At 46.9% G+C, this 17,391-nt stretch overlaps 1 protein-coding gene across 2 annotated transcripts in view; it reads right to left on the bottom strand.

The window, feature by feature from the left end:
• SMYD2 (SET and MYND domain containing 2) overlaps nucleotides 1-17,391 on the bottom strand; it is a 50,799-nt gene continuing 33,408 nt past the window's right edge. Inside the window, exons 6-12 of one of the 2 annotated variants that reach the window (XM_025920995.2) lie at nucleotides 13,005-13,072; nucleotides 10,319-10,421; nucleotides 7,356-7,466; nucleotides 6,276-6,396; nucleotides 5,010-5,184; nucleotides 2,629-2,737; nucleotides 1-447 (exon numbers count right to left, since the gene is read on the bottom strand). In XM_025920995.2, the coding sequence (XP_025776780.2) occupies nucleotides 367-447; nucleotides 2,629-2,737; nucleotides 5,010-5,184; nucleotides 6,276-6,396; nucleotides 7,356-7,466; nucleotides 10,319-10,421; nucleotides 13,005-13,072 (768 nt within the window). In that variant the 3' untranslated portion in view covers nucleotides 1-366. Of the gene's footprint in view, nucleotides 448-2,628; nucleotides 2,738-5,009; nucleotides 5,291-6,275; nucleotides 6,397-7,355; nucleotides 7,467-10,318; nucleotides 10,422-13,004; nucleotides 13,073-17,391 lie in introns of both variants that reach the window. The other variant, XM_086694541.1, reaches the window with a different exon arrangement.

The following is a 17,391-nucleotide window of genomic DNA, read 5'->3' as shown; positions in this document are numbered from 1 at the left end:
TACCATTATCTGTTTTATTCTCTTTCATCGTCCAGATTTGTTCAGCACATTAGAACAGGCATGAAAGGGAAAAGAATCGCATATTTTAATTCAATCTTTCCAAAGTATATGATATTTGAAACCATGCCATTATCTCTTGGGGGGGCGGGGGGGAGAAAAGCATTCAAAAATTATTTGGTATTAAGATTAAAGATTAAGACCAATTTCCAGGGGGGGCCATGTGTAAGGTTTAAGGGCAGGTATTGTTTTTCATTCCAATGATTTTACAGAAATGCGGGAGTGATGTGTACAACTTGAATGAAATATTCAAATCCTTGAAGGCTTCTGCACTAACATTTAAATAAAAACTAACATGTAGGCGTAGTTTCAGTGGCTGTCAATCTCCTGTTTGATCTCGGAAATGTACGGATGGTCTTTCCCGTGAGCCACTTCCATTATCGCGATGGCCTAGGAAAGACGGAGACGAGGAAAGGGTTGAGAGCCTGAAGGCAGCCCCTCCCCCTCCCCTAACCTGCACCCTGGGCTAACTTAACTCCAGCTAAGACTTCTCTGCTCCAAGGCACAGGATACATCCTGGCTCCTGGAGCCACGTTCTCTTCCAGAGTCTGGCTTTTTTTTCTTTCCTTTTCTTTTCTCTCTTTTCTTCTTAATAGACAAGATTATCTGATGACCAACTAGTCACCCATTATCTGATGACCAATCTGTACTGCCGAGTACAACATTCTACAACAGTTGAAGAAATGATACAGAGAAACTGATCTCATGACATTCTAGATCTTGCAGTAGAAAATGCTGTAGGGATAGAATTATCTGCACTGAACCCAGTACACGCAGTGCTGGAACAGAAAAGGCCACGGTGAACTTCATACTGAACCTGTTTTGATTTTAGTCGACACTGCTCATCTCTAAGACACGACTAAGTCGTTTTTCCCTTTCGAAAAATGCATGCTTTCCTTGTAATACACATTCTTAAAAACAAAAGCAAAACCAAAAACTTCAAAGTCGTTGCAGGTTTCATTTGAGGCAGCTGGAGAGAACATATTTAATAAGGCATCTTTACAGTGAAGTAATATAAACCGAAGAGGTGCCAGTGGCTCCATCATTTCCCAGCTGTGTGACCTTGGGCAATTAACTGCTCCGCGCCTCATTTTCCTCATCTGCGAAATAAGAATGATGCCTCCGAGTTGTCAGTACACATACGGTGTTTAGAACAGCATCCAGCATATAGGAAATATAGACCAAATGTTATCGGTAAGAATTTATTTTGTTCTGTATTCAAGTCCATTGCGGAGAGAAAAACTTAAATTCCCGAACAGGGAATTTCTGATGGCCTGTGACTCTGATAGATGATCCTTTCCATTGTACCATTCTCTTCCTAAATCTCAAACCAAAAGGAGGCAGGCCAAGGGACTGCGTGAGCCTTCGGGACACTCGGGAATGTCCTGTCCAAATGCCTCTACTGTGTTCATTTCACAATTCACAGTCCTTTTTCGGAGCTACTTCGTCCTTCACTGTTCTCGTACCTCATTACTAAACACCAGCACCTTGCAACTCTGACCTAACTGGCCCACTTTCCCTCAACTCACCAAGGCAACAAATCTATTATCTTAGGAGGTAAATTCTATGGTTTCAAAACAGAAAAGTGCATGCTTAGCTCACATTGCCAGCCTGGTCAGGTCTCGACCCTTCCATTTGGAATGTGGGACCTAATACCATCTTCCCAAGTAGTCTACCAGGAAGTCTGAGAGAGTCTGGCCCCAACTTTTACAGACACTCTCTTACAGGATCAACAGACTGACCCAAAGATTACAGTTCCTCAACTGTTAACTGCTACGTAAAGAACGAGAATTGATGTTCGGGACGGTGACTCCAGCTAGCGTAAGGTGCAAGGTCAGGGCCAGGCCCCCTCACCCACCGGCAGCACAGAGCATTCAAACACTGAGGGAGGCACATGCCCAGGGTCCTGGTGTCCCCTGTGTGCTGGTCACAGCCTGGGCAAGTGGAGCTTTCGACTCAGGAAGACCCCAGTCTGAATGAAGGCCTCCGACTGAATCTCCATTTTTCTACCAGAAAACCTGTATCATTTTTGTGAGAATTGAAAGGGTCCTGGCACATGACTGGTACTTGATGAACAATGATGATGGTTTTTCAGTACGCTTTAGAAACTGCAAACGCATCATCGTAATCCTGAGGAACTCTCTCAATCCAACTGCCTTGATTTCACCTCAACTGGGCAGCATAAATCCCAGTCCTAAAGGCAGACACACAGACGATTCCCTCACCACAGTCTCCTGACCCGTCCCGTGGCCCCTGTCCACTTCCAGGGCTTCATGCGGGCCGGGGGCGGCACCCCCATCCCCCCATGCTCGGGCTGTGCCTAGAGTCACAGCCAGCCTCTCTCAGTGTGTGCAGCCCTTCCCCCAAGGGAGGGCCCAGATACAGACAAGGCAAAGGCTCCATCACTTACTATACCCCGACCTGCCCAACCCCCTGCCTCCCACGTCCCTGCTAGAGGGATGAGCTGGGTGGTTCTCCATGACTTCAGTCCCTCAGCCCAACCAGGTGCGAGGGCAGGAGACAAAGGGGCCGCGGGGCGCCGGGACCCCCAGCCTCATGTTGCAGACGCACCTTCTTCAGGGCTCTTTCTCCAGCAGCTTTGTTTTCCAGGCCCATGTACAGCCTTCCCAGCTTCAGCCACATGGAGGCCACATTGAGGGAGTACAGAGGGTAATGTTTGCTGGAAGAAGAGAGGAGATAACAGGCCACCGTCAAAGGGCGCCAAGCAGCCTGCAGGCCAGGCGCCATGACCCCATGGCAGCCAGGCTCCTCCAGGCCCCGGCAAATTCTGGGTGGACACCGTGGATGGTTCGACCCTGTCTGAGCACGCAGACGCGCTTCATTTCATGCAAGTGTGTGTGTTTCTGAAAAGCTACATCAAAACTGCAGGAGAAATCCTGCATAAAAACACCGACAACATGACATTCGACCCCAGTCCCAGGTTTTTGTTTCAGGTGCACTCAAAGCAGGGCACTGGGAAAACATCTTTGAAAGTGAATCCCCCATTTATCTGGGCCTGTCTCCTCACAGACATTGGCAGATTAGGCCTATCCGCTCACAAAAAGACAGAACGCCTGTCAGTGTTATACACACACCCGTGTGTCTCAAGAACCCAACTTTCTGTCACACTCGATGGCTGTCACTTGAGTTAACAAAGCTGTCAGCTCTCTGAAGTCAGAAGAACACCTACTTCCTCTGGGTTTGCTTTCTCTGTTGTCCAGCAGAGGGCTTTACATACAGTAGGCGTTCTCTCTGTTTTGTTTTCAAAAGCAGAGAATAATTTGGGGGAGTGGGAGCTATTGTTTTTAAAGATGATTTATTTATTTTGAGAGAAAGGGAGGGAGAGAATCCCAAGCAGGCTCTGTGCTGTCGGTGCAGAGCCCAATGTGGGACTGGATCTCACGAACTGTGCGATCACAACCTGAGCCAAAATCAAGAATCAGACGCTTAACCGATGGAGCCACCCAGAGCCCCGTTCTCTGTCTGGTTTTAACTGAAGGCCGACTGGTAGGGCCTGCCTAGGAAAGACAGCAGGAGGCAGCTTATGGGTGGCACAGGACGACGGGAGAGAGAATGTACGTGTGTGTGCAGGTGTTTATTTACAGACCCGTCTGTACAGCTCAAGATCCATCCATACGAGATGACGCATTCTATCTGTATTCCTGGGCAGGCAGCACGCTGCCTGGAGGAAGCGCTGGTGCCAGTGTCCCCACAGAAAGCCAGAGCTGGCCTCCGGGAGGGGCTCACCAAGCTAAGGAAGTGTCCAGCAGAGCAAGGCCCAGCTGGGAGAGGGAGCACAAAGCTAAGATTATTTCATTCATTCTCATTCTTTCTCTCTCTCTCTCTCTCTCTCTCTCTCTCATCCCTACCCTCCCTCCCTCTAGATCTCACAGAAGGCTCTATGCATAAGCCCAGAGGACTTTGTCACCCACCTCAGGAAGAAGATAGGTTGTGAGAGAGTCTGTGATGTAGCAAATTGTTTCCAAGAGCAGATTTTAGGAGCTGGCTTCCCTTGAGCTCCCCCTGATGGCTAGTCAGGGTAGCGCAGGGGAAGGGGAAGGCAGTGGAAATCCAGACCAGACCAAACTTTACAGTCCCCAACCTTGGATAGTGAGGGAGAACTGAGGGCTTCTCAAATCCAGGAGAAACACCTGGGGTGCTTCTGGGGCACAGGGATTTCGGAGCTAATGCCCAGAGATTCTGAGCCACTTGGTCTTGGCGAGACACTGCAAATGCACAATGGTAAGGTGTTTAACAAGTGCCCCACTGATAAGATCTAGGCCCTCCCAGCCCTGAAATGGCTAATCGGAGCCAGAGGAAACTGCCACGACCTCCATCTGTCACACACTTTAAGGTTTAAAAACCCTCTCGACAGGAAACTTCCCCGGGGCCGACATTCATTATTACTCTAAGTTAAAATCCAACTTGCTGTATTCAGAACTAGCAGGGTAGATAATGGGTAACCAACCAGAGCCAACTCAATGGTCCCGGCACTTCCCTGTTTGCAAACCGGGAAGCAATTTTAAAAAACACAAGAAGGGGATGGTGTGAGTAACGATGGAAAAGCAGGGATGTGGGACCACCAGTTACCAGGTAATAAGTGTGTTTCCCTTGGAAGGCACAGGAGGAAAAAGAAACAAGCCAGTGGCTTTTTAATCCAGATCTGAATTAACTACTTTGGATACAGCACCCTGGAGAGGCCCTGGGAGGGCTCTTGCCCCAGCACCCCCTTCATAACCTCACACCTGCCTCTACAAGCGTTCTCTTCCAGATGCCAGGCCTGATGCAGAAGCACCCTGCACCTGTGCCTCCAGGTGTGGGTGCAGCGAGAGAACGCTGTTCTAGCATGTTCCCACACAGCGTGGTCAGAAAACAACACAGCCGAGGTACACATTTCCAAGCCCCAAATTCTGCTCCCCGCTAAGACGATCAGAAACAGCCACTGCCATCACCTGTAGGGTTTAATGATCTTCTGTCCGTATCGCAGGGCTCCTTCCCAGTCCTGCATGTACAAGCAGACACCCATGGCCTGGTACATCATGTGCAACATGTACACGTTGCTGTCCTCGAACACGGAGCTCATCTTCTCCTGGCTGAGCTCACAGATCTCCAGCAGCTCACTAGGGGGTGCTCTGGCGTTAAGGAAAGGACAGGCTGAGGCCTCTCGGCTTGGACAGTTCCAGAGGCCGGGTCCAGCCGTTACTCGGGTACACTCCGCCCCTACCCTCGCCCTCTGCAAAAGTCAATTACAGAAAGCCAAGCAAAAGTGAAAGGCAATTATTTTTTTCTTTTAAAGAAAATTCTTTTAAATTTTCAAACACACAAAACATGAATTCATGACCTGAGCCGAAACTGGACGCTTAACCGACTGAGCCACCCAGGCACCCTGGCAATTATTTTTTTCTTAAAGAAACAAACTTCAGAAGAAAACTGAAGACCTCAACTATCAAACACAATGTGAAAACTTTTAGCCCCAGGGAACAGACCCTCAGGTCAGCTGTAAACCATGTTTAGGATCACCAATCTCAACCTTCTAGTTAAATTTAAACCTTCACCCAAGCTCAGTACTTCGGCTGAAGCATTTCTGAAGAAAAAGTTCTTTTTTATGCTAAGAAAAAAACAAAACAAAACATGCCTTTCTTCAATTTCCTCCAGTGTAAATGTGGGGGAAATTTTCAGCCCAAGAAAATGCTAGAATGTAATGGTTAAGAACATGGATTATGGTAGTCAGCAGACCGGGGGAAAAATCCTGGCGGGCTCTGTCCCTTGGGCAAATTACTTGCTACCTAAGAGTCTGTTCCCACCTGCTACATGGGGATGGCAACATTGTGTGTTCTTGTGTGTCCCTGTGAGGACTGGGTACAATAATGTAAGCAAAGCCCTTCGTGCTGCGCTTGCCTGGAGTATGACACCCAATTAATGAGGGCCGTCAAGGAACTCTTCTCCACAACTTTACATAATAAAACTCCTCCCCCACATCCAGCTCCTGACCAAACTAGTGAAACGAGGAGAAAGAAGATGAAATCAACATCGTAAAACTTGGGCATGGCTGACACCAAGTCATGGGTGGTCAGTAATTCTTCCCACATTTCCTGGGAGCCATTCATTCTTTTGTGTTCAAAGCCTTACACCTGCCCTTCTGCTCCCTCCTCCCAGCTCTCTGGCACCTCTTGAAGGCGAGGGACAGTAAACTTCTGTTGTAAAGTTGTAAAGGATATATTTGTAGTGCTTGGCCCTCCGGAACTCCTCGATGACGTTGCGTGCGTATCTGACCATGTCACGGATGGTTTCCGCCTTTGGTGGATCGCTGAGCTTCCGGATTTCCACCTTGGCCTTATCCTGGGGGAAATGTCCACAAGTGCAAGGTGTTATCTCCCATGGAGATGACACTGATGGGGAAACCCCTCAAACAGTGTATTTTGAGACTTGCCCATTCTAAAGTTACAAAAGAATGAAAGGAAATTGGGCAACGCATCTAAGGGAAACCTAGTACTCCATCACCTTTTTACAAAAACAAACAAAAATAATTTTCTAGGGGCGCCAGGGTGGCTCCATCGGTTATACGTACGACTCTTGTTTTTGGCTCAGGTCATGATCTCACAGTTCACAGGGCTCTGCACTGACTGCACGGAGCCTGCTTGGGATTCTCTCGCTCTCCCTCTCTCTCTGCCCCTCCCCTGCTCATGCGCTGTCACTCAAAATAAATAAATAAATATTAATATATATTATATATGTGTAATATATATGTGTAATATATATGTGTAGTATATATGTGTAATATATATAATATATATATATGTGTGTGTGTATATATACATATATATATATATATATATGTGAATTTTCTAGACAGTCCTTATCCAGGCAGCACACTTAGAGTGTGTTTGCTATGGGCAGATATGTGTGTCCACACATCTATGAATCAAGAGAATAAGGAGGGTGGCATGGGCAAAATGATATTGGCAATGCCAGGGAAAATGTTCCTTATTCTCGTGAAGAGGTTGGGAAGCCTCTCGTGTGCTTTTCCCCTTCCCTCTCTTTTAAGCAGCCAGTTCTTTCCAAGAAATAGCCATTTGGCAAATCCTTCTCTTATGTGCACAGTGAAATGGAAATGTTTCAATCAGCTGTGAGGATCGGCTTTAAACAGAGGCCTGGTGTAACTAGCTTCCTTCTAGCCACCTTGGCAAGACATGTGAAAAATACTGCAGGAGGAGACACCCAAGTCAGACAGGATACCCGACTGGCAGCGAGGGCCTGAGACGCAGGCTACGGTCAGCACCTTGACCCCATCGGCCTACCTTGTCTTTGGTGGTGCACTCCTGGCACTGGCAGGTGAAGAAGTAGGAATCTCTTAACCGGTCATTCCTGTCTTCGGTTGGGTACAGGAGGTCGATGTAGCTGGTGAAAACCTGAGAGGGTCCGAAAGGTGGAAAACACCAGCTGCTACAGGTAAACTTGCTCCTTATCCTTTCTGTGGCTCTGCAAACACTTACAGGGATGAGCACTGAGGAAGCCACAGTTTGGGGTATGTTCTTCCCTTTAGCTCACTGAATTCTTTAATGTCAGCAGTCCCCCAGTGTTGTCCACCTCCTTGTGATGGAGAGAGAGGGCCTCTCTTCCCACCTTCCAGAGAATCCAGAAGCCCACCAAACAGTAAACTGGAGGGTTGAAAGCCTCCCCACCCCGGCCTCCCCGAAGACAGCAAGCTGTGGACTTGTCCCAGCAAGCACATGATGCCGTCACACATGTAGAAGCCAAGGCCCCACTGGGCAAAGACTCTATCATCCTTGAGATTGGGCCTGGCCTCTCTCTGCCTGGCCTTTATTTATCCTCTTGTCTTGCACAGCTTGGGCCGGCCCAGATGCATCACTGGGTGAGGGGGAAGCATGGACACATACACACTGATAGGTTTCCCTTCCATCAGCTGGCAACGGGACAAGAAGCTGGGCCCGGCGGGCGGGACAAGTCAGCACAGGGAGGACACAGCTTCCAGGACGCCAGCACGCTGCTGCCTGACCCAGCTGGGCCAGAGAACTTGGAAAAGTCTTGCCTCTGGGCTCACTGGGTTCTCCCGTCCTTGCTTTTTTCAAACGGGGTCTATAACCGGGGCTTGGAGCATATGGAGGAGACGGGCATTTAACTGGCCATTATCTACTCACTGGGACAGCGCTCGCTGCGCATCCCACACCATCAGGCAAATGTCTGACTGAACAGATGGATGTCACAAAGCCGTCCGCGTGCCAGTAACCTCGGGCACTGGCAGGCAGGCAGGGGGCACTCGCGCGGGGCTAGGTGCTTGCAGGCACGGCCAAGCCAAGCTCTCCCAGACCCCAAGGGCGGCACCGGAGACCCTGCAGCTCATCTGACACCCTCTTTGAAGGGCAAGTCTCCCCCAAGGCAGTGACTTCCCCGAAGCGGGGTCACTGCATCTCAGATCTGTCGGAGCGTGAGGGCAAACCAACAACAGGAGCCAGCCCTGCCTGGCCTCGCGTGGCCAGAGCTGCCTCAGTTCTTTGAAATGACTGATGGACACAAGACGCAACAGACACCAGGGCCCAGAAGGTGGCGACAGAGGCCGCTCAGTGTCGCCACTCTGGCCCAGACAGAGCCCTTCTAGGTGACAAACCGCTCAGTCTCCAGCCAGCCTGTGGGAGCACTGGAGCCTGGTGACTCACTTTCCGGCCGGCTGAGATGGGTCTATTTTAACAGAAGAGGCATAACGGCAGTCGCCAGACATCTGGTACCCAAGGTGCCCCAGCCCAAAACAGGGTCCCCTCGTCCTGATGAATGAAGCAGACGACAGGAAGTCTAACCTGTGCCCTGGACTTCAGCTCCTAGTATGGCTGTGGGCTGGTTAACAACTTCCAGAGAAGCCAAGGCCTCGAGCATTTGGCACACAGATCACAGTCTTCAAATTTTAAAATACCCAGATAGGCACCTTGAAATGGCAGTGGAGATCACCAAACTGAACCTGACTCTGAAGGGTGTGATTACAAATCCACGTGTCCTTGCTAGAGATTTTATTATTCATTTAATAACACAAAGCATTCATGTAGCAATTTGCCACGCAGCCTTTTTGAGCTTTCTGGAGATGATGCGTCTTAGAAGGTAGTTGTGGAGGCAGTGTGTGGGAAAGGGGAGGGAATCGCTGCACAGGTGACCGAACACCTGGGTTTCTCCACGTCCCTGAGACAAGGAGGGTACCTCTCGGTCACAGCCAGCCTCTACTTGCCCTGAGAGTATGTACAAGCCACCACCTGAACAGCAGTCCTCAAAAACGGTCTCTCTGGAGTTGAGATGTGGCATTGATGGGTTGTGAAATGCTGATGTGTGTCACTTGGAGCTTTAACTTGTCAGCTACTGGTCAGTTGCTTTTTCTCTCTTTAGATAACAAGAGTGTTGACCTTTTGGGGGAGGAAGTTCACTAATCAGAAAAGAAAAAGCTCGGGGCACCTGGGTGGCTCAGTCGGTTGAGGTCATGATCTCACAGTTTGTGAGTTGGAGCCCCGCGTCAGGCTCTGTGCTGACAGCTCGGAGCCTGGAGCCTGTTTCCGATTCTGTGTCTCCCTCTCTCTCTGCTCCTCCCCCACTCGTGCTCTGTCTCTCTCTCTCTCTCTCTCTCAAAAATAAATAAAACATTAAAAAAAAAAAGCTCAAGCTCAATTATTTGGCAACAGAAATACAGAGACTCTCAAGGCGCCTGGGGCTCAGTCGGTTAAGCGTCTGACTCTTGATTTCAGCTCAGGTTATGATCTCAGTTTGTGGGTTCGAGCCCCATGTCGGGCTCTGTGCTGACCGTGCAGAACCCATTTGGGATTCTCTCTCTCCCTCTCTCTGCCCCTCCCCAGTTCATGCTTTCTTGCTCTCTCTCTCTCTCTGAATAAATAAAAATTTTTTAAAAAAGAAAGGAATATAGAAACTCTCAAGAGGTTTCATTTTGGTCATTTGGGTAGTCTCCTTTCTCTGTATAGCTCTACAAATCTCTGTAAGGAATTTAGCTCAAATTTATTCTTTCCTGTTTTTTTCTTAGCCACATATGGAAATGGTGAGCACCAAACTGGAAGGCAAAAGTGTGGGAGTCTAAGCCATAGGTCGCAGATCTGATCACTAACCCTGGAGGGCCTAAGGGAGGACACACTGTGACTGCCAGAGTCATTCACAGCCACTCTCGTCCATGGAGGCCACACTGATTTTTCCACGCCGCCTTTTAACACAGCCGTCGGAAGCACTAGGCCACAGCCGCCAGGGGCCACGCACTCACCTCCTCTCCCGGGTTGATTTCCTGTACAGCTCTCACTTCTGCTAGCGTCCCCTTGTAGGTCACAATGACATTGGGGCAGCAACTATGATTCATCAGTGCAACGCTGTCAATCAGAAGAGAAAACCCAATTTTTTCAAGAAGGCAGGCAGACTGTTCAGGTAAATCCCTGGCTATTTACTTATGAAGTTGCAGGAACTGGATCTTGGTAGGATGTTTAAAAACAAAAACAAAACCACAAAACAACCTAACATTTGGCTACCATATTCTAAGAGGTTGTTTTTCTGCGTGTTATTTATAATCGGACCTAACATCTTTAACAGTATCGAGAAGCGAAATTCACAATTCCAAACAGCGGTATCTCAGCCAAAAATAAAAAACACGTAACAATAAAAACAGCAGCGACAACAACTCCCAGGAACATTCCTTCCTGTTGGAGGAAGGACTCCAAACCCAGCCCCCGTAGCAAGCTGCTCCAGAGGACACGGCACAGGACAAACGGGTTGCTGTCTCCAAGCAGCTTTTTCTATTAGTGGATTATTTCTAACGGGTTTTCTTCAGATGCGGAGAGGCTGCCCCTGTGGGAGACTCCAGCTTCCTTGGGGAGGGCCTGTGGTCCCCAGAGGGGCCCTCAGAAGCCTATCTGTGTCTCTCTCTGCACCTCAATTTCCTCATCTGGAAAATTGGGACATTACTGTTCCTGCTGCTTACTGTCTGCTTTTCAGGGACGGAGAGGACAGAGAGATTCGCCTATGCGAGGGGCTTTGAGCTTTCTGATTATATCAAGGTCAAAGTTCTGAGAACAGAAATTTCTAAACTACAGGGAAAAAGTGCTTGATCTCTGAAAATGCTGCCTTTGAAATCACAATGGCGATACGATTTCAGCCCAAAGGGATTTTTTCCCCCAATTAAAACTGCCTGGAAACTGGGGCTCATATGGGCACTCACATCCATATGTATCTTTGCTCTGATGGCCAGTGTCACTTGCCTGAACCCTCGGCAACCAAAACCCCTCTCCTATTTGCCCCGGGGCCAAATGGGCAAAGAGCCGGGAAGCCTGACGGGTGAGCTGCCCCAGGTTTGCTGTACTCAAGAGGGAGTGGCCCTCTCCCACCCGCCAGCTGCCAGAGGCCTGAGTGATGGGGTGTGTGGCTGGCCTTGGGCCGGTGATAACTCGTCTTGTCCTTAGCAAGGGTCACCCCCGCCACGCATGACAGCCCACCGAGCTTGCTGACAAGTGGTGGGCAGGCGATCAGGCCCTGGGAAATCTGATAAACAAATGCGCTGAACATTGTTATTAGAGGAAAAGCAGCTTTCTAGAACCTTTTGTAGAACTATTCGTTCATTTCAACAAGCCAGACTCCTGGACATCTTTTTAATAAAGGTGAGGGTAATTCACTAAGGCAAAGAACCTGAAACATTCATGCTCTCGGTGGCATCATTCTCTTGCGATGATCACTGGGAAGGGCAAACCCTCAAATACCACCCTTAACCTTGCTCTTAGCCTTGAAAACACTGAGAGGAGAGACATTCCAGAGCTTCTTCCATGTCTGAAGTTGTCTGTAAGAGCCTTCTAAAGAGGATCTAACGGCCTTTACCTTTTCTCCTTCCCTTTCCCAAGAGCAAAAGTCCAAAAGAGCTTTTCCCCCAAACCCTTGTTTCCTCACTATCAGAATTCAAACGGCAGATGACACCATTTTGGCCACAAGGACACTATTGTGTGAATCAACCTTCTGTTTCGCCAGTCAGGAAAGCCGATGGCAGTGGCTCAGGAGATGTGGGCCTGTACAGAGATGCTTCTCTATCCTTCAGACCCATCGGACGTGCAGACGCGGGCAGCAACAGACCGACCCATCAGGAGCTCACATGTCCTCCGTGCTTAAGTGTGTGGGTGCCTCCTTTACCTTCGGCAACCCAAAGCCAAAGGAGCCTCTAGTATATATTAAGCAACATCACCAACCCACAGGGTGGATTAACTCAGGGGATGCAGGAAAGGCTCCTTTGCTCCATCTGTGAGGGGAGGACTTGATTTCAGGGAACTGAAGCATTCTGAAAATACCCACTCCATCAGAGGCAAGGGGCAAAGCCGTTTTTGGCAATCCATTACAGTCAGAGCTACAAAGATCTCCAACAGTCAACTGGCCAGCCTTTCTTGAATTACTTGAGTATCCCTGAAGTAAAGAAGAATCGTATCGTTCCTTGAAATTTTCCAAGTTCACTACTTCAGCACAGTCTCCTTCCCAAACCGTGCTGTTTCTATACGAGTATTTTTCAGAAGGAACAGATGGATACGGTCTCTGCGTTAGCCTATGGCAATGCTTGGTTGGCAATTAGTGTTTCACTTTGAGTGTGAGAGACCCAAAGATTTCCAGAACCAAAGATATGCAAAAGGCAAATTTCTCAGCAGGGCACAGGCTGTTCCTTCTAAGCACACTAGAGAGGATTCTTTAATAACAGCTCCCTACTTAGCAGGACTTAACAAGCAACTGTTCTCTTAACTACTACCTTTGGCTCCCTAAATGTATGGGAAATATTTTGAAACCTAGTAGAATTAAAAAGGTGTCTTAATCCACTTGGAGTTTCATGCCTGCCACATGCAGTTAGGTAGGTTATTTTAAAAAATCAAAAAAAAAAAAAAATCTAATTAGTGTTAAATAAGTAAAAGGAAGTGAAGTCAAACTCAGCTTACTCGGGAAAAATTGCTGATCCCAAATGAGAAAGCTCTTCATCTTCAATTGTGAAGCCGTTACAGTTAACCTACAGTGAGAAAAGAGGAGAGAGAAACAGATGAGCGAAAGCTTCTCTTCGGGTAGAAATCATTTCTTTAATTGTGACCTTTTACAAACTAACTGGGATGATGTTCCAGTTTAGTGATGTAAAAACCTTTCTTTTGGCACGGTATCTTTCTTTGGTCAAACAAAACTGACCCATCAATCTCATGTGTAAACAAACAAAAGCAGAATTGTTAGGAATGTAGTGCCCTTAGTGTAGCCGACCTACCCCTGCTATGCACAGTAGCCCAAGGACACTACAAGATGTCCAAGGACCGAGGTTTGCATATTTGCATGGGACTTAGGATACCTGGAGTCTAATCCCAATTATGCCACAGATCGGCTATGCGATCTCGAGGTCATCACGGAGTCCCTCTGTGCTTGATTTCCTCCCGTTAAAAAAGAAGTCACGGGGACGTAACGTACAGCACAGGGAATACAGTCAATAATATTGTATTAACTTTGTAAGGTGACAGATGGTAACCAGACTTACAGCAGGGACCGTTTCTCAATGTTTACGAACGTCTGTGTATGTGAACGAATGTATGTGAATGTTGTACACCTGAAGCTAATGTAACAGTGTATGTCAGCTATACATCAATAAATGAAACATTAAAAAAAAAAGAAGTCACTTGATCAGTACCTATCCCATAAAGTGAGGTGGCAAAAATGAAAGCCCTTCCATAGGTAATCTAACTGCTGTCCATGCCTTCGAGAGGCAGAGGGGCCGAGGGCCTGAGGTTAAGGAACAGAGACCTTCCTTTCACATCTCAGCCCAGATCAACCACTGGCGACTTTCTCAACCCTTAAAAAGAAATGTTACATTGAAAAAATACCAAGAGCAACTCTCACCATTCTGGAAGTCCAACCTAGAGCTAGAAGGCTAAATATGGGGAATGTACATCCCCGAGTTTGTGTTGTGCCGTAAATTCATTCTTCCCGCCGACTTTCACTGAGAACATATGCTGGGCACTATGCACAGAAGAGTGAACGGGCTACCATCTGTGCCCTCGAGGCACACCCAGTCTATTGGGAGACAATTCAGTGAATGTTTTTCATTTGTATCTACAATTTCAGGGGTGGACGGGGACTCCGTCTTTTGACTTTTCAAATGATGAAGCTGAAGTCAGAGAGGGGCAGTGACTTGCCCAAAGCGAGTGGCAAAGGCTGAGACCGCTGCCCCTCCCCAGCTGCCCTGAAGGCTGTGAGACACCACATGCTGCACGATTTCCACCCCATGGGCTAGAACCATGCTCTTCCATACCAGAGACAATGCACGGGCGCGTTTCAGGCCAGTGGATGGGCTTTTTAAAACTAGCATCCCCTGGGCACTTACTCTGGGCCAGGCCCTGTGCTAGGTGCTGCGGATTTACCCTCTCATAAATCTGCAATACTACTCTGACGTAACCCATTTCACAGATGTGGCCACTGAGGCTCAGGGAGAGGACAATGATTAAGAACTTGTTCAGGGCCATGTATGTAGTGAGTGCCAGAACAGGACAGGAGTCAGTTCAAACCAGACATTCAGACAGCAAAGTTTTCGGAAACACGAAAGAGTTTTACACTATACCATTTTCTTCTAAAATTGTTCTCACCTATGAATATTAATACGGCAATTTTACTTAAAATTAAAGGGCCAACGTCAAGGCTTGGAAATCTCAGCACACAGAGAAGTAAAGGCTATGATGGGTTTGACTTGCAGGTTTTACAGTAAGTTCAACATATTCACAAACAGTATTTACAATTTTCAACATAAAAAGAGATCACTGCAGGTTAGGAGAACAATGCACAGCCTTTGAAGACCTGGGGTGTTGGGCATTTTTATGTAGAAGACTTAACATAGTATTTTTGGTGCCAACTTCAAGTACCCCCAGCCTATTCTGTTATCAGGACATGAATCAATTACCATTAACCAATGGCCGACAACCAACATCAGGTAAGAGTAAACTGGGATTTTCATTCATTCAACAAAATGTATTGGGGCACGAACTATGTGTCCTGCACCATAGTAGGTCCTGAACGATCTACGATCTCAGACTGGATGCTAATAGGCCTCAGCAGTGTCTGCAGAATGACAGAATAAGAACTGAGCAGCAATTTTTCAAAATGGATGGAGGGACAGACAGCTCCTCACTAACTCCAAGGGGCAGGAGACTCGCTCCTTTGCCTCTTAATCTTTTCCTCTGCATGGAGCTCAACTGGATCAGTCTGTGACTCCAAATTCCTTCAGGCTTGAATGTTCCGCGTCGCTGGATTCTACATCCCCCCCCCCCCCCCGCCCCATCCTCCTCCTCTCACTGTGCAAGAGTGAGCGTGTCTCTTTGTGGGCAAAGGCGCCTGTAAGCACAGTCATCACTGTCCCTTCCTGGGAGGCGGTGATGGTGTGTAAGCCAGACTGCATAGCAATTTCCCTGCCAGCTTTCCCTCCCTTCTGAAATATCCCTGGAGAAGAAAAGTGAACTTGCATGTTAAGAAAGATGCATGGGCCACTGTCCTTTTTTTCAAGTCAAATCAGGCGTAAGTACTTTGCTAAAGCTATTCTCATAATTAGCATTTAGACTAGATGTAGGCTGCACACCAAAAATACATTTCCCAACCATGCATATGTTCCCAGTGATTAAAATGCACCTCCGTGCTGTCGGAGGAGCACAGTCATCTCCCGCTGCCAGCTGCTGCTGGGCCACAGGCTAACCTACAACACCCCCCACAAAGCAGAGAGAGGAGAGGGCTCAGAGGCTGGAACAGAGCACACACAGCCTGAGGCTGAGAGACGGGGCCAGAGGGTGGCAAGGGGCTGGACCAGCACTTTTCAGTTTTGCTTTAGAGTTTTCTTTGGGGATACTAAATGTCCCTTTCCAAATTTATACACGAAAAAATGTGTGTGTACGCATGCACATACAACCTGAGAACAGATATTATGATTTGATAAATATAAAATCTAAAAAGGAATTAATTATCTCCGTTATATATGTGTATGTGAATATATGTATGTGTGTGTGTGTGTGTGTGTGTACAGATACAGATATATATATTGGTATCTCCTGGATTTTCTGAGTCAGTCCAAATTTCAGAGATCCTGAGTCATTTCACCACAAATATACTCCTGCTTGTGAGATCAAGTGCCTTGGTTTCTAGTTCTGAAAACATGGTCCCATATCTACTACACCAACACTGAGAAGTCCTATCAGCGTGTATTACTGTGTTGGAGGAAAAGTGATCTTTTTTCTCACAGCTGGAAGTGAAGGTACACACTATATTCATTTCATTTTTCCTATGCTTTCATATAACCATGCCTTCTCCATGTCCAGAAAAAAGTCATGTATCTAGTTTCTTTTAAAAAAATGGAGGGGCGCCTGGGTGGCTCAGTCGGTTAAGCGTCCGACTTCAGCCAGGTCACGATCTCGCGGTCCGTGAGTTCGAGCCCCGCGTCAGGCTCTGGGCTGATGGCTCGGAGCCTGGAGCCTGCTTCCGATTCTGTCTCCCTCTCTCTCTGCCCCTCCCCCGCTCATGCTCTGTCTCTCTCTGTCTCAAAAATAAATAAACGTTAAAAAAAAATTTTTTTTAATAAATAAAAAAATAAAAATAAAAAAATGGAAAATTAGTCAATTCCTCAGCTTCCCATCATCATGCAAATCCACTGTCTTAGGACACGTAGGAAAGTGTGTTGTAAATCCAGGATAATACGAAAATCAGGAAAATCTACTTTAGCACTCATAACTGGAATCCATTTTTTCTTTTACAAAGAACAGCATGTTTATTTTTGATGATGACAGTCACAAAATAGAAACATATCTATATAGCATAATGTCCATCAAGGAATTCATTCAACTGGTAGCAGTGATTCTCATGGGGGTTAAAGTGGGTTGGAAAAGTGATAAAGACTCATTTCATTCTCTATATATGTAATTTTTGAGATGGAAGAATTATGGATGCTTTTTAATCAGTTTCTTCTTTTTAGTATTTTCTTAAGTTATACACACTCATTGTAAACAAAATTCAGAAAATTAACCAATAAAAAAAACAAAAATTTTCTATGATTCAGAAGATAACTGTGAACTTCTACTTTACCTTTCTTTAGCATATGCATATTTTCATATTATACACAATTTTCATCCTGCTTTCACACTTACCGCTGTGTCAACATTTTCCTAATCTTTAGACATTTGTTGAAATAAAAGTTATAAAGGCCATCATAAAGCTATGCCATAATTTATTTACCAAATTCCTATACTGCTGGCCACTTGTAATACTTCCTTTTTGTTTTTCTTTTCCTTTTTTTCTCTTTTCTTTTTCAATTTTAAAAAG

This window comes from Puma concolor, chromosome E4 (assembly GCF_028749965.1).
Source record: "Puma concolor isolate L17-30 chromosome E4, mPumCon1.1.hap2, whole genome shotgun sequence".
In the NCBI taxonomy this organism is placed as follows: Eukaryota; Metazoa; Chordata; class Mammalia; order Carnivora; family Felidae; genus Puma; species Puma concolor.
The sequence above is the reverse complement of the archived record's forward strand: the minus strand, read 5'-3'. Positions and strand labels throughout refer to the sequence as shown.